The sequence below is a fragment of the Cynocephalus volans genome, chromosome 15 (genome assembly GCF_027409185.1).
Source record: "Cynocephalus volans isolate mCynVol1 chromosome 15, mCynVol1.pri, whole genome shotgun sequence".
In the NCBI taxonomy this organism is placed as follows: Eukaryota; Metazoa; Chordata; class Mammalia; order Dermoptera; family Cynocephalidae; genus Cynocephalus; species Cynocephalus volans.
In genome coordinates this window covers 3,931,643-3,955,093 of record NC_084474.1, presented here as the reverse complement: position 1 = coordinate 3,955,093, position 23,451 = coordinate 3,931,643, and the positions used below count along the sequence as shown (strand labels likewise).

General features: G+C 44.9%; 1 protein-coding gene and 1 pseudogene across 3 annotated transcripts; both read right to left on the bottom strand.

Moving 5' to 3' along the window:
* Window positions 1–1,771: 1,771 nt before the first annotated feature.
* On the bottom strand, window positions 1,772–23,037 carry GINS4 (GINS complex subunit 4). Of its 3 annotated transcripts, none has more exons than XM_063079463.1 (8): window positions 22,913–23,037; window positions 22,253–22,367; window positions 17,110–17,196; window positions 16,185–16,298; window positions 9,955–10,052; window positions 9,695–9,783; window positions 4,947–5,037; window positions 1,772–4,856 (listed from the first exon to the last, which is right to left on the bottom strand). In XM_063079463.1, exons 2-8 carry the CDS (start codon window positions 22,346–22,348, stop codon window positions 4,760–4,762), a joined length of 672 nt encoding a protein of 223 aa, XP_062935533.1. In that variant the 5' UTR covers window positions 22,349–22,367; window positions 22,913–23,037; the 3' UTR covers window positions 1,772–4,759. The 3 variants fall into 3 exon arrangements, with proteins under 3 accessions (XP_062935533.1, XP_062935535.1, XP_062935536.1); XM_063079465.1 differs by having other exon boundaries at window positions 22,930–23,037; XM_063079466.1 differs by having other exon boundaries at window positions 4,802–4,881.
* Window positions 13,686–16,177, bottom strand: LOC134364123 (nucleophosmin-like; annotated as a pseudogene).
* Window positions 23,038–23,451: the final 414 nt, after the last annotated feature.

The window sequence follows — 23,451 nt, the reverse complement described above, 5'->3', positions numbered from 1 at the left end:
GTATTCAACATAGCAGTGATGGTAGCAGCACAAGTTTGGAAACAGTCTACATAGTCATCTCTAGGGTAAGTAAACTGTGGTATACTCAGGCAATGAGCTTCTACGTAACTGAAAAAGAGACCAGGACACTATCTGTGCATGAAAACGGAAAGATCTCCAGGATGTACTGTTAGGTTTAAAAAACCAAAAAACTCCCCAAAACTATGTTATCTTTTCTGTGTTAACATTTTCAACATGTTTGAAATATTTTATAATCATTTACCATATTAGTCTGTCATTGTTACTTATAACAAAATACCTGAAAACTGGGTAATTTGTAAGAAAATGAAATTTATTTCTTACTGTTTTGGAGGCTGGGAAGCCCAAAGTCCAGGAAACATATCTGGTGAGGGCCTTGTTGGTGGAGACTTTACAGCTACACAAGGTGTCACATGGCAAATGTCCTGAGCAAGAGAGAGCTAAGCTTCTCACTCACTCTCTCATAAAGCCATCAGAACCATGCCCATGACCATCCATTAAACCACCAATGGATTCAGCCATTCACTAGGGCATGGTGCTCACAATCTAATCACCTCTGAAAGGCCCTACTTTCAATTACCATAATAGGATTTCCCACCCTCTTAACCCTGTTACAATGGGGATTGTTTCAATGAGCTTTGGGGGGACATTCAACCCACAGCAATAATAAAAAAATTTTACTATAATAAAAAATAAAGATGAAGCTAGGTTGTTATGCATTACTAATTTTCTTTGTTCCACAGTCAAGGAGCCACTTAGTGAAGTCCAGTGAGAGTGATATGGCCTGATGGTCCAAGGAAGGGTACAGGAAGTGGGCAAAAGGCGATCCCCCAACAGGCTTACAAGTTGTCCAATGATGGCACAACTGCTTGGGAATTGTAGTTACCCAGTTCCCATAAATGCTAGGGTGGGGGAAATCTAGTCCATTGAGATCTTGGGTCACTGGAGGAAACAGGTGATGATAGCCATTCCTATTAGATCCAACCTCATAGAAAATGCAAGCAGTACTTAGTGCTGTAGTGGCTATTATCTCTCTCTGTACAACCCTTTCTCCATTTGCATTCTGGTAACATATCCTATCTCTCACTCTGGCTGAACTAATCTTAGTCACAGTGATTGGTTCAAGAGGTGGCCACATGCCCCAAACTGGGTACATCACTGGGTCTTTAAAAAAAGTCCATGCTTTTTTTTTTTTTTTCTTTTTGTTGTTTTTTTTTTAAAAAGATGACCGGTAAGGGGATCTCAACCCTTGGCTTGGTGTTGTCAGCACCACGCTCAGCCAGTGAGCAAACCGGCCATCCCTATATAGGATCCGAACCCGTAGCCTTGGTGTTATCAGCACCGCACTCTACCGAGTGAGCCACGGGCCGGCCTTTTTTTGTTTTTTTTAAAAGATGAAGCTGTCATTGCTGAAAACATTTTTGGGTCTTCTTTCCTTTGAAGAGAGAAAGAACACTGACAAGGTGATTAAGAGGATGGCCTTGGGGACTCTGGACGCACTCACACCTTCTCTATTCAGCAGCTACATGGCCTTCAGCAGATGAGTCTGTTTTCTCATCTATGAAATGAGGAAATCAATATTACCTACTATATTATCATATAAAAAATTAAACACTTATTTGGTAGGTACTATTGACTCTCCTACAGCTACAAATGAACATGTGCCAAACATCTTATTTAACTTAGTATTCAGTGAGAGAACCAGAAAAGTGTTAAACCTGTTCAAACAGGGATTTGACTTTATTTTCAACAGGTCAAGATTCATTTGCATTACCATGGACAGGAATCATTAGCATAACAAGACAGGAAATATTCACATTATAAGTTTTCTAGAAATCAACTTCGACCTCTATAGAGTTATAAAATAACCTATTCAAAGCCATGGGTACACACCCTACAGTTATCAAGCATTCCATTAAAATCATATTGGGTAGTCTCTTGCCCATTCAAAAATCTCAAATTTTTCCTTGCATAGGGTTGTTGTGAAGATTTATGAGTTAATCTACTTAAAGCACAGAACTCCCCCATTCACAGTAAACACTTGATAAACATTAAATATTACTACTATTGCCTTCAGAATCTACAGTACATTTCTTCGAGAACGCTTTTTAGTTATTTTTCAGCCATGGAAGGAATATCCAATTTTTTTGGAAACAGCCAAGTTATTTGAAACCAAATCTATTAAATAAGTACAGAATACTGGTTTGGCTTTTTAAAAAATGAAGCTTTTTTGGACAATATGAGTGCTTCACAGCTAGTTGATTAGATACATTTAAAAAAATCAATTCTTGAAGAATTCCAAATGTTTGGAATGTTTAGCTTCCCAAGATAAATTACTTAAAGAACATTCTATGAAGAACAGATATATAATGTGTTTACTTAAAAATTCACTCTGCAAACTTTATGGTTAACTCTTGTACACGATAGAGGGAAGTTTGATGCATCCAGGGTGGCTATAAAGCCCCACTGACCACTGGGGGCACAGGCAGAGTAAACACAGCGGGAGTCTTGCTGCAAGGTCACAGCTGATACATTACTAATGCTGGGAAAAACCCACACATGGACATGTAGGCACTTCTCAGGAGTAGCTGCCTTGCTAGGGACAAGCTCATGATAAAGGATGATGTGATTATTTGGTAAAATTGTTCTGTCATGCTTCCAGTGGTAAGTTTTTAGCAATAAAGCAAATACCATAAACTGAGACAGTTATAATCAACATCAGCTAAGTCACATAATTACCCTTTCTACTTGGTTTTGAAGTTCAACCTCCCCTTTATTTAAAAATGGCATCTGTAAAACAGTTTTGTTTTGAAGCAGTAACTTAGGAAATGGAGCAATTCACTGTGGCTTCAGTAGAGCACTGAACTCCTCTGTGCAGCCTGGTGTGCACTGGAGACATGAAAGTGTGGAGCCCTGCCAAAGTGTGGTCCCCAGGCCAGCAGCAAATGCACACCTGAGACCTCTAGGGTTAGACCCTGCCCTGACCTCCCAAAACAGAATCTACATCTTCACAAGATCTCCAGGTGGTTAAAAAAAAAAAAAAGCACCATTCTAGGTAATAGCCCAGGTTCTTCTCCTGGCTGCTCGGCAGCGCAACAGAGACACATGGAGACAATGGTGAGCTTGACCAGCAGGAAGGAGACTTGGGTTCTGATCTCATACTCACCACTAAATAAATATCTGCTTTGTCTCCCACCAATTACCTACGACCAGCCCTGCCTACCTCTCAGAATTGCCAGGAGGACCAAATGGGATGGGATCTGGGCCCAGCACCACTTTCTATTTGGCCCACTGCATTTTATCTTTTTTTTTGGTGGCTGGCCAGTACGGGGATCTGAACCCTTGACCTCTGTGTTGTCATCACCATGCTCTAACCAACCCCCTGCATTATGGCTACACTGACCACAAGCAGAGCTTGTTTCTGCTTCAGGGCCTTTGCACAAGCTGTCCTCCCTGCCTGGATGCCTTTCCTTTTGATCTCTGCCAGCCCAGCTCCTTCTTGTTATTCAGATCTCAGCCTAAATGTTCTATCTTCAGTGAGATCCTCTCAGACCACCCAATGTAGCCACTCTCTGGTAAGTCCTCCTGTTCTAATTCTCTGCAAGGCACTTATCACACTATCTGAGCAGGAACAGTGACTGTCATATCCTGGATTGTAGCCCCAGTTCCTTGAACTGTATGCTCAATACTTACTTGTTTAATGGACAGGTAAAGACGGTAAAAACACTCTGGAAAAAATAAGGTACTACTTGAATATCAAATACTTTGATTAACCAATAAAACCTTCTTTTGAAAATGACAGCAGTATTATACTGATTACTGTACAGCCTAAATTATGTAAATGAAAATCTGCTGACTTTTCCTCAGGAAAAAACTAGAGTTTAGGTTGCTTTTTATCATATTTCAAGGAATAATAGATAATTCATTCACTGTCTATACATCCTTCCTTCAGGTATCACTGAGACTCCATTCACATTAGGTTAACTTCATCCATTTCCCTTGAGGAAGTAAAGAGCCTTAAAGAGACAGGCTGCTACTGAGGTCACAACATAGGACAGTTCATGTTGCTCTGCGAACAGTCCTGGTCAAGGATGGCCAGATGGCCTGGGGACCGGCTTGGCGAGCTGCCTGAGACTCAGGAGGGCTGCAGGTCAACAGCAGGGAGAACATGCTTCATTAGACTACAAGCTGAGAACTGTCCAGAGACTCCTTCTGCCACAAAACTGAAATTTAACAATGGTTTATTGGTTTAGTTGTGATTTTCAGTTAAGAATGACAGAAATTGGTTTTAAGTCCAATATTAGACGTTCCAAAAGGTTGGGTCATACAGTCTAGCGATGTGCTACAGAGCAAGGCCATAGCTGTTTTCTTTAACCCATTTACAGCCTTCCTGTCAGGAAGGCTAAATGAAATCCCCCACTGCTACCAGGTTGGGGCTAAATGCCTTTTTACAAACGACCTCTACCTTACTTCTCTAGTTCAAAAAGTACCACAAAGGAAAGGTGCACACTCTCCATTTATTTGCCTAGTATGCGGGATAAACAGCAATGGCCCATCTGCTGATCTGGCTAAAGCGGCAGCAAGTTAGGAGCACACATGGCAATATTAGGAATCCTGCCGGAGTGATCCACAGCACTGCTGAGAAAAGCCTGACTTCTCAGGAAAGTAGTCTAGAGGACTACTTCATTATTGTCCGTAGGCACAAAGTGATCCATGTCTTCATGCTTGTTTACTTTCAGTTTTAAATTAGCTGTACTGCTCCAGAAGCAACCAGAGGTGCAATGGTTTTATATCGGATCAAGTGCTGCGAGCCCTCCTCCAAGTCAATCACATAGTCCCTGAAAGAGCAGGACAAAGATTTATCTGCAGAGCTTAGCTGGTTCTCCACTGGGAGGAGTACTTCCCACTGTGAGAGACACGTCACTCACCGCTGCTCATCTGTTTCTGGTTCCACCAGTATGTTTTCTTGTCGTTCTTTCACTCTCAGAAACACATAGGAATCTAGATCCGGTTTGGGAACTGCCAGAAAAACAGTAACATAATTGGAAAATGCTCAGCAAACAAGGGCAACATGGGAAAGCTGCTGGGATTACTGGTAACAAGCACTTGGGAGGTGACATAAGGAGAGATCTGGCTCCTCACAGAGGCCACTGGTCCGACAAGCGACGAGCACTCACAACGTGCGGGGATCCTGCTCCACACTGTGGTGGGCACAACAGCCACCACCCCCAGTCCCTAGATGAGGGGGAGAGCCAGCAGCATCTGCTGAGCCCACATCAGAGGTGCATGCACTCAACAACGTGCGGAGAAAGCAGGAGATGTGGGCTCTGCAGGAAGGGGCAGAAGTCAGCCTGGGGGGCAGAATAACAGGGGTTGAAGCAGAAACATGCATGAAGCTTCAGAAGGACAGTGTATAAATCTGGCTAGGAAATATTTTAACGTAAGGGCCTAGGAGGAGAGAATATTAGGAAGATTGGGTCATATGGTGATAATCTTGAAGGTCAGACTAAGGAATACAGGTTTTAACTGGTAAGTGGTCCCCCACTGGTCAATTACAGATTAAGAAACTACAGCCACCCTTCTTCTCCTACCACTAGCCAACATGTCAAGTTAGTAACTCTAGGTCGGCCTGCTCCTTGACAGCTCATCTCCTGGAGTCCTGCTTGAACCTGAGACTCCATCAACTGCAGGTCCAGACAACCTACTGCATACCTTGCAGCTCTTGGGGTTCATATTGCCCTTGGCTCCCTCAAAGCAGTTCAGCACAACTTGCTCTAAAGGTCTAAGGAGGGTCCCCTGGGCTGCTAAAGAGCTCTGGGCCTAACAACAACAAAAAACCCCAAATCTCCAATTTCACCAGTCATTTGGCCCCACGAGCAGCTTGTGATTCCAGACACCTTCCCCTACCTTGCCACTGGGGTCTACATTGCTCCAGAAGTCTTAGGCGACTCAAAGCATCTGGGTAAGGAAGACCCTAATTTCATCAGGGCAGGCTAGTTCCACTATGCAGCTTCCAATCCCAGGAGTCTGGCTCTCTTGTCCTTGGAAGGGACTCAGGAGAAGCGAGTGTTTTAGGGGTGTCCACCAGTGTCAGGTAGAAGTGCTGGGACAACAGCCTGCCCAGCCCCTGGAATTGACCTGCACGCCCCTCAGCAGGACTGAGCTGATGTAGCCCACTGGGTAAGGCAGCACTGGTGAGACTAGACTAGCTGACTGGGGGGTGTGTGACCTTGAGCTGGGCCTTTTGTTCCCCTTGGGCAGGCTCAGCAAAATGACCAGTTCAGAGCTCTGGTCAAGATGGCGGAATAGACGGTCCCCAGCATCACTCTCTCCCACAAATCAACCAATTTACAACCAAAAAAATGTAACATCGGCCAAGCTGGGGCTGCTGGAGCTCAGGGAAAGAGGAGGAGAGACCTACGGAGTTCATGAAGGCGGGAGAAACTATGATGAGAGAAAGAAAAAGCTGCTCTGAGCATTTCGGGCTGCGGGTGCTTTAAGACTCGAGCTGATGCGCACATGGAGCAGGAGCCGGCAGAAGACACAGCTGCACCCTTCAGATGGAGTTACTTGGAGGCGGCAGAGAAGAAGAGGGCCTTGGAGGCCCCCAGGACAGCAAGACCACTAATAGGGCTCCCGTGGACCCACACAGGAATGAGGAGCCAGAACAGCTGAGAAAGGGAGCCATTCAGAGGCTGGTGAGTCATCACAAGGGACCGGCACAGGGCCCATCTCATGGGAAGTGTTTGGAGCATGGGCAGTGGGGGAGACAGGTCCACCAGGGGAACACTGGGACACAGCAAGGACAGCTGATCCACACCTCAATCAGCACAGGACCATTTAGAGGACATTGGTCGGGAATGCAGAATTGCATGGGGTGCAGTTTGATGAAAAAACTCAAGCCCAGATCAGAGTTTCTACACAGCCCAGGTGCACTAAGTCTCTGGAGAGCTGGAAGTACCTATAAGGTCAACCATTAAACCCTGAGCTGCACAAAAAGCCTTCCCCAGGGAAACAGTAGCAAAGCAGCAACTTAGCTCAACCACACAGCTCAAGTACTGGTTCCCACAGGAAGTTCCCGTGTTAGAAGCAAAGGACAAAAAATTAGTTCTGGCCCAGGCACACCACCAGCGCTTTGGGGCTCACTAGGGGACATGAGGCATGGAGAAGGGGACCAGACCCCCCCCCCTCCCACAACCAGGCACACCATGCCAGCGCCTTGGGGCCTGCCCGAGGCATAGAGAAAGACCGAACCTCCCTCCCACAAACAGGCACATTGCACCAGCACCTCAGGGCCTGCTTGGGGACCCAAGACATGGAGAAGGGAACCGGACCCCCCTCCCACAACCAGGAACACTGTGCCAGTGCCTCGGGGCCTGCCCAGGGACCCAGAGTATGGAGCCAGGGACCAGACCCCCCTCCCACAAACAGGCACACTGTGCCAAAGCCTCTGGTCCACCTTGGGATCCAAGGAATGGAACCAAGGACTGGAACCCCCTCCCACAAACAGGCACACTGTGCCAGCACCTCGGGGCCCACCGGGGAACCTGAGGTCTGGATCTGGGGACCAGACACTCTCCGCAACCAGGCACACCACCAGCACCAAGGAGCATGCCAAAAACATCACCTCTAGGGCTGGCCCGTTGCTCACTTGGGAGAGCGTGGTGCTGATAACATCAAGGCCACGGGTTTGGATCCCTATATAGGGATGGCCTGTTAGCTCACTCGGGAGAGCATGGTGCTGACAACACAAAGTCAAGGGTTTAAGACCCCCTTACCGGTCATCTTTTAAAAAACCAAACCAAACCAAACCAAAAAATCCCCCAAAAAGATAATCTCCATGTGGGTGGCCCACCACAGCCACCACAATAACCATGGCTGCCAGGAAAGTGGCTAGACGCCACAACCATCATGCAGATGGTCCCCCAGCCACTGGAATGCATTAATGCAAGGAGAGTCACCAGCAGAGATAAAGAAGAGAATGTCTCTCTCCATAAAACCCATTTCAGAGTGACAGAAGAAGCATCTGTTCTATGATAATACTGGGGGAGCTGATCACACCTCTCAGCATCGGACAGATCATCTAGGCAACAAATCAACAGAGTAACCATTACTCTTTCAGAAGGAGAGAAGAAACCTAGGGTAATGGGGGGGGGAGGCAGAGGGGGATGGGGAGAGATTGGACACGGGGCATAAAGAATAAATATGATTTGTAACAATATATGCTAGTAATATTGATTTGATCAACATATCTCAATATTGAACCCCCCAAATATGCATAATCAATTTTGATTCAATAAAAAAAAAAAAAAAAAAGGACCAGTTCAGGGCTCTGCAAATGTGGCATAGGTCTGGCTTGTTCCTGGTGTTATGGGCCAACTTGTGTCCCCCACATTCATATGTTGAAGGCCTAACTCCCAATACTTCAGAAAGAACTGTGTTTGGAGACAGGGCTTTTAAAGAAGTAACTAAGTTAAAATGAGGCCATTAGTGTGGGCCCTCAACCAACCTGACTGGTAACCTTATGAAAGGAGACTAGAACACACAGAATGGGCTTAGTGACCTTACACAAGAGGCCTGAAGGAGCTGTTTATCCCTTCTACTATGTGGGTACACAGAAGATGCCATCTGTGTGCAACAGGTCCTTGCCAGACACTGAATCTGCTTGTGCCTGCATCTTGGACTTACCAGCCTCCAGATCTGTGAGTGGCTGGAAGGGACTAAGACACTTGCCACTGCCACAGGGTTGCACTGTGGTCCCCAGCCCCCAGCATGGGCTAGGGCAGAGATGAATTTCCAGGGCTCAGTTGTGCTTGAGCTCATAGTCTTGGCACAACAAGCTTAGCTTGAGAACAAGGCGGGTTCCAGTCTCCTGGAGAACTGTTTAATTAGGTCTGGCATTTTGCCTGACAAGGTCTTGCTCAGATATGAAAAAAGTATGAAAAGCTGAGAAATATAAACTTTAACCCATAAGCCAGAGGCCCCCAGTTCAGTCCAAGGCTAGTAGTTCCCACCGTAACTCCCTTTCCTCAACTCCTCAGCCTGGGGGGCTGGTGCAGGGGCAGGGCTTTGGCAAGCTGCCCTCCCCAGCTGCCGCCCTCCTCCTCCCACATGCTCGGTCCTGCTCCCTTCTGCACCTGGACAAACTCCTCACCACAAAGAGGGTAGCAGCCCCTCGTGGAAGCAACAGGGACTCACTGTAAGTTCCCTGCCTCCTGTTTAAATCCTCCCTGGGGCTAGACAGTCCCTGCGTGTTCAGGACCATGAGGAAAAGACTGCCAGCCCTCGAGAGCAGAGCGGGGTTGGCGTGACCTCCGTGTCTTCAGTGTTCAAAAGAGCCCTGCGCACCACAGGTGCTCAGCAGATGGCTGCTGGATGGATGAATGACCGAACACGCGAGTGAGTCCACGTTTCTAACGGCAGTGATGAGTTCACCCTAACCTGAAGAACACGAGCGTAATGCTGAAACGGCTACCTTTGTGTCTGTATTTAATGATTTTTTTCCTGGCTTCTAACCAGAATCCTTCCCCTTTTCTCTTTTCTACTTATCTACATACTTATTTTTCCATATCTGAGAAAAAAGAGTGAAGATGAAGATCCTATTCTAGGCACCTAAAGGTACCTGGGGTGTGAACTATGGCCCCTGAGGATCTCTGGAAGGAGAATGCTCTCTTACCTGACCTCAAGAGGTCCACCTTCTGTAAGTTTGGAGGCATATGCTTTAAGGCAACATTCTTAAGATAGGTCTGTATGTTAGCCATGTACCTGAAATACACAAATTCAAGTTGCTGGGGCATACATGACTGGTTGGAGTCACCTGGGCTACAGACAGACAACAGTGGATGCAGCTCAGAGACGGGCTTCATGGATATCCCACCAAAGCTCATGCTCACAAGCTGGGAAAAAAAGGCAGTCCCAACCCTGCTGCTTGCTCACTCTTTGGCAAAGGCAAACTCTTCTGCAGAAAGGCTGGAAGGCTCCCCCTCAGGGCGTGTTTTCTCCTTCTCAAGGACATGAGGGAAAAACTTCTCTATCTGTAGGGATGAATAGAAAACATCTGTCAAGATCTAAGTGTCAAGCATACTTGTTGTCTGAAAGAGGTTGAGGTTAATCTAAAATCGACTTTAAAAATGGCAAGTCTCCATGGCCAAGATTCATTCTGATAAGACCTACACTCTGGACTTCAAAAAGGTATGTTTCAAAGAATTCAGAGAAAAGATGAAGACTCTAAAAAGGAAGACAGTTTAAAAGGGATGAGAGGCTTTCATAGAAGAAAATCTGAAATATAATTGTAGATGATATTGAAGAGGCAGAGCAGAGATATCATTTAACATTTTTATGTAACTGTACAGGGTATTCTGTGAACTGAAATATACACAAAAGCTGGAAAGATGCACACAGAATACACAAGCAGATATAATAATGACATTTAATTATAAGAATAAAACCAGAAAAAAGATAAAAACAAAGGAAAAAAAAAAAGAATAAAACCAGAAAGGATAAAGCCCAGAATGAGGTGAGCCTTAGAAAAAATGTTAAGAACTGCAAACAAAAACAAACAAAAAAATCCCGCAAACAAAACAAGCTTTTTATTAGTCTGTTTCTGTCACTTATAACAAAATACTTGAAACTGGTGATTTATAAAGAAAATGAAATTTATTGCTTACAGTTTCTGAGGCTGGGAAGTCCAAAGTCCATCTGTTAGTGATGACAGTGACCCAGTGGTCTCACATTGCAAGATGGTGGAAGCAGAGAGAGCAGAGAGAAAGACAGAATCTCCTCTTCTTTTAAAGCCTTCAGAACCACACCCTTGACTACCAATAACCCATTTACTACTGCAGGGTCCTATAATCCAATCATCTCTTTAAGGCCTCACCTTTCAATTACCATAATAGGATTTCACACTCTCTTAACAGGGGGCTAAGTTTCTAATACATAAAACTTGGGGGACACAATTCAAGCTTCAGTGAGTTTTGGGGAGACATACATAATTCAATCCACTACATTCTGCCCCTGGCCCCGCAAAACTCCTGTCTTTTCATATGCAAATACTTTCATTTCATCCCCAAAGCCTCAACTTGTTTCAAGTCAAAAGTCCAAAGTCCCATCTGTGAAATCAATACAAGTTATCTACTTGCAAGACACAATGGTGGGACAAACATAAGGTACGTATTCCCACTGAGAAAAGAACAGGCCAAAAGAAAGGGGTAACAGGTCCCAAACAAGTCCAAAACCCAGCAGGGCAGGCATTAAATCTCAAAGCTGGCGAATCATGTAAATCATATACCTTGAGTTCATGTTGCACGTCCTCTGCATGCTGATGTGTGGGTTGGTCTCCAAGTCCTCAGGCAGCTCAACTTCTATGGCTTTCCTGGTCTCAGTTGATGCTTTAGCTCTCAGACTAGTGTTCTATTCTGGTAGCTCCACAGGGCTGGGGTCTCCAGGGTGGTCCCACTCGCATGGCTCCACTAGGCATGGGGTTTCTCTGCTGCAACTCTGACCCCACATTTCTGCTTGGCATTGCTCTGGCAAAGGCTCTATGTGGTGACTCCACTCCTGGGACAGATCTCTTCCTGGGCCCCTGGACGTCTCCATACATCCTTTGAAATCGGGGTGGAGGCTCCCAAGCCTTCATAGCTCTAGCATTCTGTGAGCCTGCAGACCTAGCACCTTGTGGACTCCAACAAGGCTTCTGGCTTGTGTCTTTCAAAGCTGCAGGTCAATCCATCCCTGGGGCCAATTTAGCAAAGGCTGGAGTAGAAGGGGTGCAGAAAGCAGCTTCCCGAGGTGGTCCTGGGCAGTGAGCCTGTGGAGGGTGCCTCGGGCCTGTTTCCCGAGACCATCCCATGTCCCTAGGCCTTTGGGACTGAAATGGAAGGGTTGACCACTGAGGCTTCTGCAATGCCTTCTGGACATTTTCCCCCTTCTCTTGATAATCCCATTCTTTTGTGTTAATCTTCTTAGCACCACTGAATTTTTCTTCTGAAAATGCTCTCTGCTTCTCTACCACACGACCAGGCTGCAAATTTTCCAAATGTTTATCCTCTGCTTCCATTTTATATTCTGGCTTTATGTCATGCCTTTGCTGCCATAACTCAGCGTAGGCTGTTGCAAGCAGCCATGCAGCTTCCTTAATGCTTTGCTGCTTAGAAATTTCTTCCGCCAAAAATTTTGGTTCACAGCTCTTAAGTTCAAACTTCCAAAGTCCTAGGGCACACACACAATGTAGCCAAGCTCATCAGTTCACAACAAGGGTGATCTTTGCCCCAGTTTCCAATAAACTTCTTATTTCTATCTGAGACCTCCTTAGAGGTCTTTACAGTCCATATTTTCCATCAGCATTCTGCTCGCCACCATGTAACCAGTCTCTAAGACACTCCAAACTTTCCCTCATCTTTTTGTCCTCATCTGGGTTCTCCAAACTCTTCCAACCTTTGCCTAACACCCAGTTCCAAAGCCATTTTCACATTTTCAAGTATTTGTTATAAGCAACACCCCATTTCTCTAGTACCAGTGCTCTATATTAGTCCATTTGCATTGCTTATAACAAAATACAAGGAACTGCGTGATTTATAAAGAAAAATGAAATTTATTGCTTACAGTTTCTGAGGCTGGGAAGTCCAAAGTCCACCTGGTGGTGGTGACAATGACCCAAGGGTCTCACATTGCAAGATGGTGGAAGCAGAGAGAGCAGAGAGAGAGAAAGACAGACTCTCCTCTTTTCTTAAAGCCCTCAGAACCACACGCCTGACCACCATTTTTAATCCATCCACTACTGCATGGTCCAATCACCTCTTCAAGGCCCCACCTTTCAATTACCATCATAGGATTTCCCACCCTCTTAACAGTCACAGTGGGGGCTAAATTTCTAATACATAAAACTTGGGGACACAATTCAAGCTTCAGTGAGTTTTGGGGGGATATAATTCAATACACTGCAGGGTGTGTTGTCAGGAACCAGGAAAGGCCTGGCCTACTGTCTGGAGTTAGTGCTACTATCTCTGTCTAAGGAAGCGATGAAGGCCAGGGTGAAGCAGCACTCAACTGTCCGAAAGAAGTTTAAGTCTTTTGGCTTAGACCAATTATGGATAAATCAACATTTTTATGGAGCTTAAGTTTACGAAGTACTTCCTCCTGTTATATGTAAATTGCTACAGTTACTATATTACTTAGTGTACTAAAAATATAGGTAGTTTCATAATCTTGAAAGAATCACTAAATTCAGAAGAGGTATGAAAGACTGGGGATAGGCAAATATCCTAATTTTTGAAACTGGAAAGAAGGTGGTGAATCTTCAAATACGGACTTGTGGACTTCATACGGGACATGCGGCACTATATTAGAATAGATAATTTTAAAAGATGTCCTGTGAAGTCAAAGAAAACCTGGAAGTCGGGTGGACAGGAATACTGTCTCTCCCTCTCTCTTTTTTTGAAAAATTAAAACACTGTTTATTTCACATGTACATTTTTGTCTCCCCACCATCTCCATGTCTGACCACCACTACTACTATGGCCTATCATAACATTCCATGCATGCTTAAAACCAAGCAAAGGGTGGAGTTCCATCTTAAAAACTAAACAGGCTTTTCGGACAACCCATTCTTGGCAATGGAACCTGGACAACATTTATCAAAATTCTTATTCTGCATTATAAAAAGGACAGCCAAATATCAACTGATATGGAAACGAAATAGGACGGAAAATTTTAATAAACTGTTTAAACAGCTCTCTTAAAGAGACTTCCTCCACTGCCAGAGGTCCTCAGCAGCCTCCGGTCAGCCATCCGGAAGCAATTCTTCACACGACTCATGAAGCTGGCTTCCACTCTGGGAGAGGAACCACCTTTTTCTATAGTTGCTTGCATTTCTGCTTTAATGTCTTCCACAGAACTAGGTCCTTTTGGTGTTTTAGGAGTTTTTCCTTTTTTCTGAAGGATTCTTGACCTTTTCATCCTGGTATTGACAGTTTTGAGTCTTTTCCATTCTGGTTTGATTTTTGTCCATTTTTGGCTGGAGTATCTTGTACAGATTTCTTCACTGGAGCTTTTTCTTCAGTTTCCTTCTCATCAAAGTCATCATTATCATCTTCATCAGCAGCCAGTTTTACCTTTTCCTGTGGAAGCTTGCTACCACTTCCAGGGCAGATCGCTTTCCAGACATACTTAAGACTTTCACTTCCTCCTCCTCTCCACCTTCTGATTCTGCATCTTTCTCCACAGCTACTAAGTGCTGTCCACTGATATGCACAGGCCCTGAGCCACATTTCAACAGTAAGACCACAGGTGGTGTCATCTCAAAGCCCCCAAGGGAAACCACAGGCAGTGCAGACATTTTCAGAGCTGCCAGTATTACTTTAACTGCACTGCCCTCATAATTCACTGCCTCTGCTTCAACATTGCACAGTCCATCCTTTGCACCAGCCCCTAGGCTGACCATTCTCAAAGACGACTGGTGCTCATTTTCATCATTATCCACTTTAAAGTGATCATCTTTGTTGGCCTTTACTTCACAACAGAAAAGACAGTTCTGGGGCCTTGGGAGGCTTATGTCCATGTCCATCGAATCTTCCGTGGGGTGGTGGCATGCACTGAGGTGGGAGAGAAGGCGGATGGAGACAAATGACTGCTGCTCTGAAGAACAGCTGCATAGGACGGAATCACACCAGGGCTACCTCTATCTTTTTAAAGACATGTGACAACGTCTTTGTGAAGCCTTGTGAACAAACTGTGAACCTGGGCGTGAGCAATAACATAGACTGGGAGATTCACAAATAGTTGAACAAAGAATATTGATCCAATGAATCGATGTCAATCAATAGGGAAGTATTTGTGATATACTTTTTTTTTTTTTGGAAGATGACCAGTAAGGGGATCTTAACCCTTGACTTGGTGTTGTCAGCACCACGCTCTCCCAAGTGAGCTAACCGGTCATCCCTATATAGGGATCCGAACCCGTGGCCTTGGTGTTACCAGTACCACACTCTCCCAAGTGAGCCACAGGCCGGCCCTTGTGATATACTCTTATCAGTGACTCAGTCATACTGAGGAATCAGATAAGACTTTTGACGACATACTTATCAAAATTGCTTAATATATAGTGTTAAAAAGATAGCTAATATATTAGGTAACAAGATCAGGAACCATAGACCAGGGAAATGGACCAATTTAATAAGACAAAGTTTAAAAGGGATAAGTATCAAGCCCTTCACTTAGTGGTCAAAAACTAAGCCATACAAACACAGGATGGTGACTGGATGGGGTAATTATAACTTAAAAACTTCAGAAGGTTTGAGTCAATGGTGAGTCAAATATGCTAATGTGATACCAAGAGGCATTATTACCAGTTGAATACCAGGTGAATACCCAGAATAAGGGGAGCGATCCTCCTATTTTTCACAAAAGTGGCCAAACTACAAGGGGGAATATTGTATTTAGTTCCAGGTGGTATAACTTAAGAAGGATGTTCACAAACCAGAACCTTTTTAGTGAAGAGATGAGGACAGTAAATGGATTCAAATGGTTGAAACGCTTAGCTGAGAGAAGTTTTAGGTGAGACTTAGGAGCTGTCTTCAGATATCAGAAGCACTCTCTGTAGAAAGGAGAATGTATGTTATCTGTAATAACTAAGACGACGAACGGAACTAAATGAGAAGAAACTTGAAGGAAGTAAGAATTTTCCAGGGTTAACACAGGCATCATACAAAATAAGAATGTTTAACAATTTCATTTTTATAAGTTAGTAGGCCACAGAGCTATAGTAGAATGTCAAGCTCCCATGGTCCAGTTGACACTGATATGGTCCATCTGGCAGATGCAAAATAATTTTTAAAGCTAGTTCTCATCTAGTCGGTACTTCCTACTGCACTAACGCCAACAACTCTACCCTCAGCTCTGCCACATTGTAACTCCAGAGGACACTGTTCACATAGCAGATAAAGACTAAAAATGTGCATGGTATCCCGGGAGGTGTGGATCACACATTCTACCTGTACTCCCCCAGAACAATCTCTTGTCCTCCTTAGTCTTCAGCTATACTGTTAGTGGGTTCTCAGCAGCATCTTTAGGCCCTGGACCCTCCCATGCCGCAGCCCGACTCTTCCCCAGGACATGCAGTCCATCCTACAGACTCCATGGCCTTAATGCCCACAGCTATCTCCATGTCAAACCTTCAGGAGTCGACACCGCAAGTAGCTGTTAAGGACATAGCGGATCCTCTCCATCTCCATTCGATGAATGCTGACCTTCAGGTCCCCCTTTTTGGCTCTCCTGACATTTTCTTCCTATTAAGAGAGAAACTAAAGTTTATAAACACGATATTCAAGGACAAAGGACCATCATCACTGGCAACACTGAGGACCCAAAGATGATGTTTCAGTACAAGGAAAACAAAAAACTCATCACATACAACATACACAGAGTTCTAATTTTTAAAAAATTTTTTAATTACACAAATAATATAGGACTATGGCCTCACTGTATAAAGTTCCAACAATACTCATTTATGTCAGGAAATGACCATTTGAATAGAATCTTAACACAGTCAGCCAGAAGAGCCCAGAACTCCAATCTAATTGTAAAGGAGATAACATAACACAGAAGAAATGTGTAATATGTCTAAAAAGCCATGTTAAAACACCCATTGAGAAACTGTAAAATACCAACATTTTAAAGCAACTCTAAAGGTGATAATGATTTAAGCCCAGCTCATCCAAGCCGAGGACCACAAACTCAAATGTCTACAGGGGCCAGGCAGGTAAGGTCTGTAGAAAAGGCGGGTAGTTAGGGACTGCAGGAAGAGGACAGCACACTGAAAGGTGGTAGCCCTTGCCCTGCTCTGGTCAGCTGTTCTTATGCAGAAAAGTGGGGCCAGGAATGTACACTTTTCATGGGAAACTGATATCTAGATATTTATAGGAACTTTCAGGCTTTGTAAATGTAGAGAACTAATTCAATATTAAAAAAAAAAAAAAAAAAAAATACTGGGCTGAGCCAAACAGAACAGATTTTCTATCAGACCCCGGCCTGTCACCACGTGGACCACATGCTTTTGACTTTCTCTTCCTTTGTAACCCTGGGACCAGCAACGCTTACCATGTGATCTAGCTGCTCAATGACACATTCTATAATTTCAGACTTGCTTTCCAGTAGCTCAGGGGCAAACTTTTCATTCATCCAGGCCTGAAAAAAAATGCCATAAAAAAAATGAGCATCACTCACAATGGAACAAAAAAACCCCTGTGTATCAATACACACCCCATGAAAGCCACAGATATCTCAGGCAAAGGAAACTGTTTGCCTCCCAGTCAGAAATACTGGGAACCCTTTGAAGACAAACTATGTTTGATGATGGCTTTTCTGTGTCTTTTAGTGGGGAGTTGTGCTCACAATCCTATATTCACCACCTGGCGCTCAACAGTCCCTTTCACCAAGTAGCATTAGCACATTTCTACCTCTTCAGCAGCTACTTCCCACCGGGGAGCACCGGCTCCCACGCTGAGACGAAGGAACACTACGAATCTACACGTCTCTTCATTCATTCCTGACGCTCGGAGCGCAGTACAAGTACTTTTCCATTCTTCACTATAATATCTGAGAGGAGGTGGATAGTTATCCTTTCTTATTGATGAAAAAACACAGATTGAGTAATTTACCAACGGCCCCACAGTATAAAGGGTCATAATAGAAATGGGTACTCATCTATCAAACAGTTTTGGAGCAAGAGGCTAATTTGTGACTCAGTCCCAGCTGCTCTGTACATTTTAGAGATTACCAAGGCTTAGAGAACTGAAATACCCATGTGATTATAGAAAGCTATACTTATCTTTCAATTACAGGAAATTTAGTTTTAGCATAGCTCAGAATTACATGCCAATCAGGATCAACTTATTTTTTCTGATGTCCTTGAGTCTCTGCTTCTCCTGTTATCACCATCAAGACACATTATGAAATACTGGGCATTGCTACTATCACAAATGCTTTCCAAGTGCTTGAGCTTCTGTAACAGTATTGCAGATATATAAAATTAACCAGAAAGACAACCTGCATAATAAATGAGGAAAGATCAAATTTTCTGGGGACTTATAAAAGGGAGTTTTTCTTTTTAAATTATTTCATTAAATATTAAACAGGTACAAAACTGTTTATAAAACATGAAGAACAGTGACATAAACACCTGTGTGCACACAGCTTTACTTATTACCGTTACTGTAAAAGTCTCTGTGTTCCTACCTCCTCAGAGGGTTTCATTAGCCTGCATCAAGGGTTCGATTTTCTCTACAGTTTGACAGCATTTGTTTATACTTTACACAGTGTTTCCCAGCCTTCTCATGACAGGATGCTCAAAGAAAGTGACAGTGCTTATGTGGTACACTGGGGTAAAATGGAGATTTGGAAAGATCTTTCATTCACATTATGAAATTATGATAAAATATAAAACATTAGGGGAGACATCTGTACAAAACTTTTTTTTTTTTTTTTTTGTCTTTTTCGTGACTGGCACTCAGCCAGTGAGTGCACCGGCCATTCCTATATAGGCTCCGAACCCGCGGCGGGAGCGCAGTCGCTGCGCTCCGAGCGCCGCACTCTCCCGAGTGCCCCACGGGCTTGGCCCTGTACAAAACTTTGAAATAAAATTTTTTCAAAAGTTTTAGTGAGAAACTTGTGTTTAAATCCACGGTGTTTTAAAAAGTAATCAGGGGTCGGCTGGTTAGCTCAGTTGGTTAGAGCATTGTGTTGATAACACCAAGGTCCGGGGTTTGATCCCTGTACTGGCCAGCTGCCCCCAAAAACCAACCAAACAAACAAACAGAAAACAAATAAAAATCAGGTTCTATGCTTAAAATGGGTACACGGGCTTCCTGATCAAAATTTTTAATGACAATTTGTTCATCATTGCTGTGAGCTGAATTGTGTTCCTCTCCAAGAATCTCTACGTTGAAGTGCTGACTCCCAGTACCTCAGAATGTGACTATATTTGGAGATAGGGTCTTTAAAGAGGTAATTAAGTTAAAATGAGGTCATTAGGATAGGCCCTAATCCATTATGATGGTGTCCTTCTAAGACCAGGCAATTTTAACAGACACAGACAAGAGGGAGGACCATGTGAAGACACAGGAAGACAACCATCTACAGGTCCAGTAAAGAGGCCTCAGAAGAAACCAACCATGCTGGTACCTTGATCTCAGCCTCCAGAACTGAGAAAAAAAAAAATCCTATTGTTTAAGCCACCCAATCTGAGGTACTGTTATGCAGCACTAGCAAACCAAAACACTCACTAAACTGGGAAGCCACGCACTGTAGGTAATAGCTTTTACAACATTTTTCACAGGCATTTAAAAGTGTCCTGTACTGTATACATCAGTGGCCCTGTCTGGCTGTGTCTTCAGCTGTGCCATGTGGCAGAAGAGCCTGTGTCTGGTTTTATCTGTTCAGGTGGTGGATCACCCCCTTGGCTGCACTCAGGGCACTGCGAGAGCATCAGCCATGAGATATAGCTTGTGCTCACCTGCTGCCAAGCTGAGGCTGTGCTGTCAGAACCCACTGTCCTCAGGCTGCCTTCCACAGACCCCCTGATGATGCCCGGAAGAGGCTCCGGGCTATCCCACAGGGTGGAGGGGTCGACATTGCAAGAATTTGCAGCACACCAGGATGCCATGTCACCCAAAGTGGCAATCTCTGCTTTGAACAAGTTTTGCATATTCGAACTTTACATGAATTGTTTCTTTGGCAACTTGTACTTTATTGTTATTACTGCACATTATCCTCCTGTTATCCGTGCTGTTGCAGGATCTCTTACTGGTCTTCACTGCTGTTTTCTGCCCACTCTGTATATGCCATAATTTTAAAAATCCGTTTTATTGTTGATGGATATCTGGGTTATTGCCACTTTTAATTATTGCAAGCAATGCTATGAACATACTGTGCATGTCTCCTGGAGTACTCAAAGTTTTCTCTAGGTATATACCTGGGAGTAGAATTACTGGGCCACAAAATATGTGCACTTTCAACTTTCCTATATAATAACATATTATTTCCCAAAGTGATTGTACTTATTTATACCCCACCACAACATAGGTGTGCGAATTGCTCTACATTCTTGCCATACCTCACACTGCACCTTGTTCATTCCTGCCAATCTGATAGGGATGAAATGATACCTCACCGTGATTTTAATTTCCATCTTCCTGATTGCTAAAAAGTTCTATGAACATCTTCCTCATATGCTTATTGGTTATCTTGATTTCCTCTCCTGGGAGATGCCTGTTTAAACTTCCTTTTTCTACTGGCAGTCTGTAAAGCTTGTTTATGTACTGCGGATAATAATCGTCTGTCAGTTACATATTTTGCAAATATTGTCTCCCAGTTTGGTGGTTTGTGTTTTTACTCTTGAGGGGTACAAACAGAATTTCTTAATTTTAATGTAGTTGAATATATCAGTTTTTTCCTTTATGATTTTTATTTAATGAATCCTTTCCTAATGAAGCAGGAGTTCTTAAGCTGGTTCCACCAACCACGTCTGTGGGTAGACCGCAGGGTATCTGTGACTCCCTGAAATCATATACAAAATTCTGCATGGGTACATAAATCTGGGAAGAAGGGCCAGAGTTTTCACCAGCTTCTCAAAAAGCCTGTGATTGTAGTGGACTGAATTATGTCACCCCAAAACTTCCTGAAGCTTGAATTGTGTCCCCCAAGTTTTATGTATTAGAAACTTAGCCCCCATTGTGACTGTTAAAAGGGTAGGAAATCCTATTATGGTAACTGAAAGGTGGAGCCTTGAAGAGGTGATTGGATTGTAGGACCATGTAGTAGTGAATGGATTAATAACGGTGGTCAGGGGTGTGGTTCTGAGGGCTTTAAAAGGAGAGTCTGTCTCTCTCTCTGCTGTCTGTGCATCTACTATCTTGCAATGTGAGACCCTTGGGTTACTGTCGCCACCAGATGGACTTTGGACTTCCCAGCCTCAGAAACTGTAAGCAATAAATTTTGTTTCTCTTTATAAATTACCCAGTTTGAAGTATTTTGTTATAAGCAATGCAAACGGACTAATACAGTGATATAAAAACAGATTAAGAATCACCGCTAAATAGTAAGGACTACCACATAAAATATAATTTAAAAATTATCTTTCTTCAGTTTTGTCATTCATGATAGCATGTACGGCAGGGAAGAATGAAGAATGCTAAAGCAGCAAACACGAGAGAGTTCTGGAAAGGGGCAGTTAAAGGGAAAAGACAAGAATAAGGCAGCAGGTGTAATAGATTAAGAGCACATGTTTTGGAGTCAAAGAAACCTGAGTTCATATCCTGGCTCTGCTGCTACGTGTGTCCTTTTTGCCACATGTGGCAAATAACTTTACATCTCTAATCATCAGTTTCAGCATCTGTAAATTGAAAGTGCCCAATAGGGTAAGAATTATTACTACCAACAGCTAACATTTAGTGAGTGCTTATCATGTATCAGACAACATGCTGAGCACTTTGCATATATTATCTCATTTAATCCTCACAATTCTGTGAAGAAGCCACTGTTGTTATCTCCATTTTATAGTCAAGGAAAGGCTTGAGACAAACTATGTATCTTATTTAATTTAAGGTCACATAACAGATGGAGGGATTTAAGTCCAGATGGTTTGAACTCCCAAATTAACAGAGCTTCACGAGAAGACAACTGCAAAGAACTGAGCAGTTACTGGCATACAGTAAATACTCAATAAATCGTAGCTATTACAACTAAAAGGAGAAATATCTCAGAAACTTTAGACAAGCAGTGGAAATACGCAGAACAGCTGACTCAAGAAAATAATATGGGAGGAAAAGGAAAAATAGGACCAGTTTTCCCTTAAAGATGTTTCAGCACTTTCTTGCTAACCCGGGCATTCTCCAGGGAAACAGCAGATATTTCAACAGGCTAAGGTACAGAATTTACAAAGTCTCCACACCTCTACCATCCCTGCAAACACCAAGTAGATCTGTGCTCTGTGAACTGTTCTACTAAACCTGCCCACAGCTGTCCCTTACTGGCCGCACCGAAGGCTTCTGTTTGATACTCTGAGGTTTCTAACAGATTATGCCTCCCTACTTCCTACTTCTGCGTAGAAGGTAAGATTCAGTCTCTGTTCTATGAAAGAGACCTTGAATTCCATTTCCTCATTTTCTGATCCCTGACCTTTGCACAGCTGGACTAAATAAAAAGGCTAAGATTGGAGCAAAGGGATTCTACTTGGGATGCTTACCTGCTCCAGCCTTGCGATGAGCTCTGCAGGAGTTAGGACCATCTCCTCGCTACCCCCATCCGAGTCCTGTCCCAGGAGATCCAGTTCCTCTGTCATCTTCTCTGACACCAGAAACCTAAGGAGAGTAAAAGCAGCAATACTCTGCAATGTGTTTTACTGTATTTGCAAGAACAGGCAACAATGTATCTGGAGAAGGAAAAGGTTTACCGCGGTTACAGAGGCCCAGGGGCCGTGGCTAGAGACCCCACAGGCTAGCTTTCCAGGGCTTCCCCTCTTCCTCCAAGGCTTAGGGCAGGTACGGGTTCCTCAAGCGGGACGCCCCTATAACTGCTTCGACCGAGCACCCACCACACCCCGCCGTGGTCATCCCTTGTCTTTTCCCCGGGCTGTGTCGGCTGCGGTCGCATCTGCTCCGCGCCTGGCCCTCCCGCGCGCAGCACGTGCCGCACTCAGAACTGCGGGAGGACTCATCGACATCCGATTTCCACCGCCAGGAGGCCCAGCGGCCCCAAACCACGCAGCGGCTCGAAAGCTTAGGAAGGCGGCTGGCGGAGCCGGGGCAAGGCCCCGGAGCCTCGGGGAAACTGAGGCACATTCCTTCCCCTCCTCTCCTTCCCCGGTGCCTCAAACGCAGAGCCAGCCCTCTCCCGACACACGCACCCTGAGTCCGCTCGGACCTCACTCGGGCGGGGTGCAGACCACCGCTGCGGCGGCCAGCGCGGGGAACAACGGAGGCGGGGCTCCGGCACGCACCAGCCCACGGCCTGGCTCCCGCGCGCCACAGCGAGGCCTTCCGCCACGCATACGTCACCGCGCTCAGCGGCGCCGACCAATCATGGCCCGGGGAAAAGGCCGGCGGCCTCACTAGCCCCGCCCACCGGGAGGAGAGAACTGTCCGCGCGGCGGCCTCGCTCCCAGCTCCATCCGCCTGGAGGCGCCGCGGGCGGATGGGTGGCGCTGCCGGGGCGGCCGGCAGGGGGCGCCGCGGGGGCTGGCGGGGCGGACGGTTCAGGAGCTCCCCGCGTGGCCCACCTGTGCCCGGGCTCCCGCGACGGTCGCCTCTTCCAGCTGTTCGGGAAAGCTTCCTCCTCTTGGTGTGGCGCCAGTCTTTCTTCCCCGGGTCGCGGACGCCTCCCTCGCCGCCGTACGAGGGCTGCGGACCTCGCGTGCCCCGCTGACTGACTGGCAAGGGCTGCCTC

What these genes read in the sequence shown, in the direction of transcription:
- GINS4 (XM_063079463.1), bottom strand. Translation starts at nt 22,348, where the DNA reads ATGACAGAGGAACTGGATCTCCTGGGACAGGACTCGGATGGGGGTAGC. An exon ending in TGCGGTGTCGACTCCTGAAG is followed by an intron (nt 10,053 to 16,184) that starts GTTTGACATGGA and finishes TCATCCCTACAG; the next exon opens with ATAGAGAAGTTTTTCCCTCA. An exon ending in GGTGGACCTCTTGAGGTCAG is followed by an intron (nt 5,038 to 9,694) that starts GTAAGAGAGCAT and finishes TTTTTCTGGCAG; the next exon opens with TTCCCAAACCGGATCTAGAT.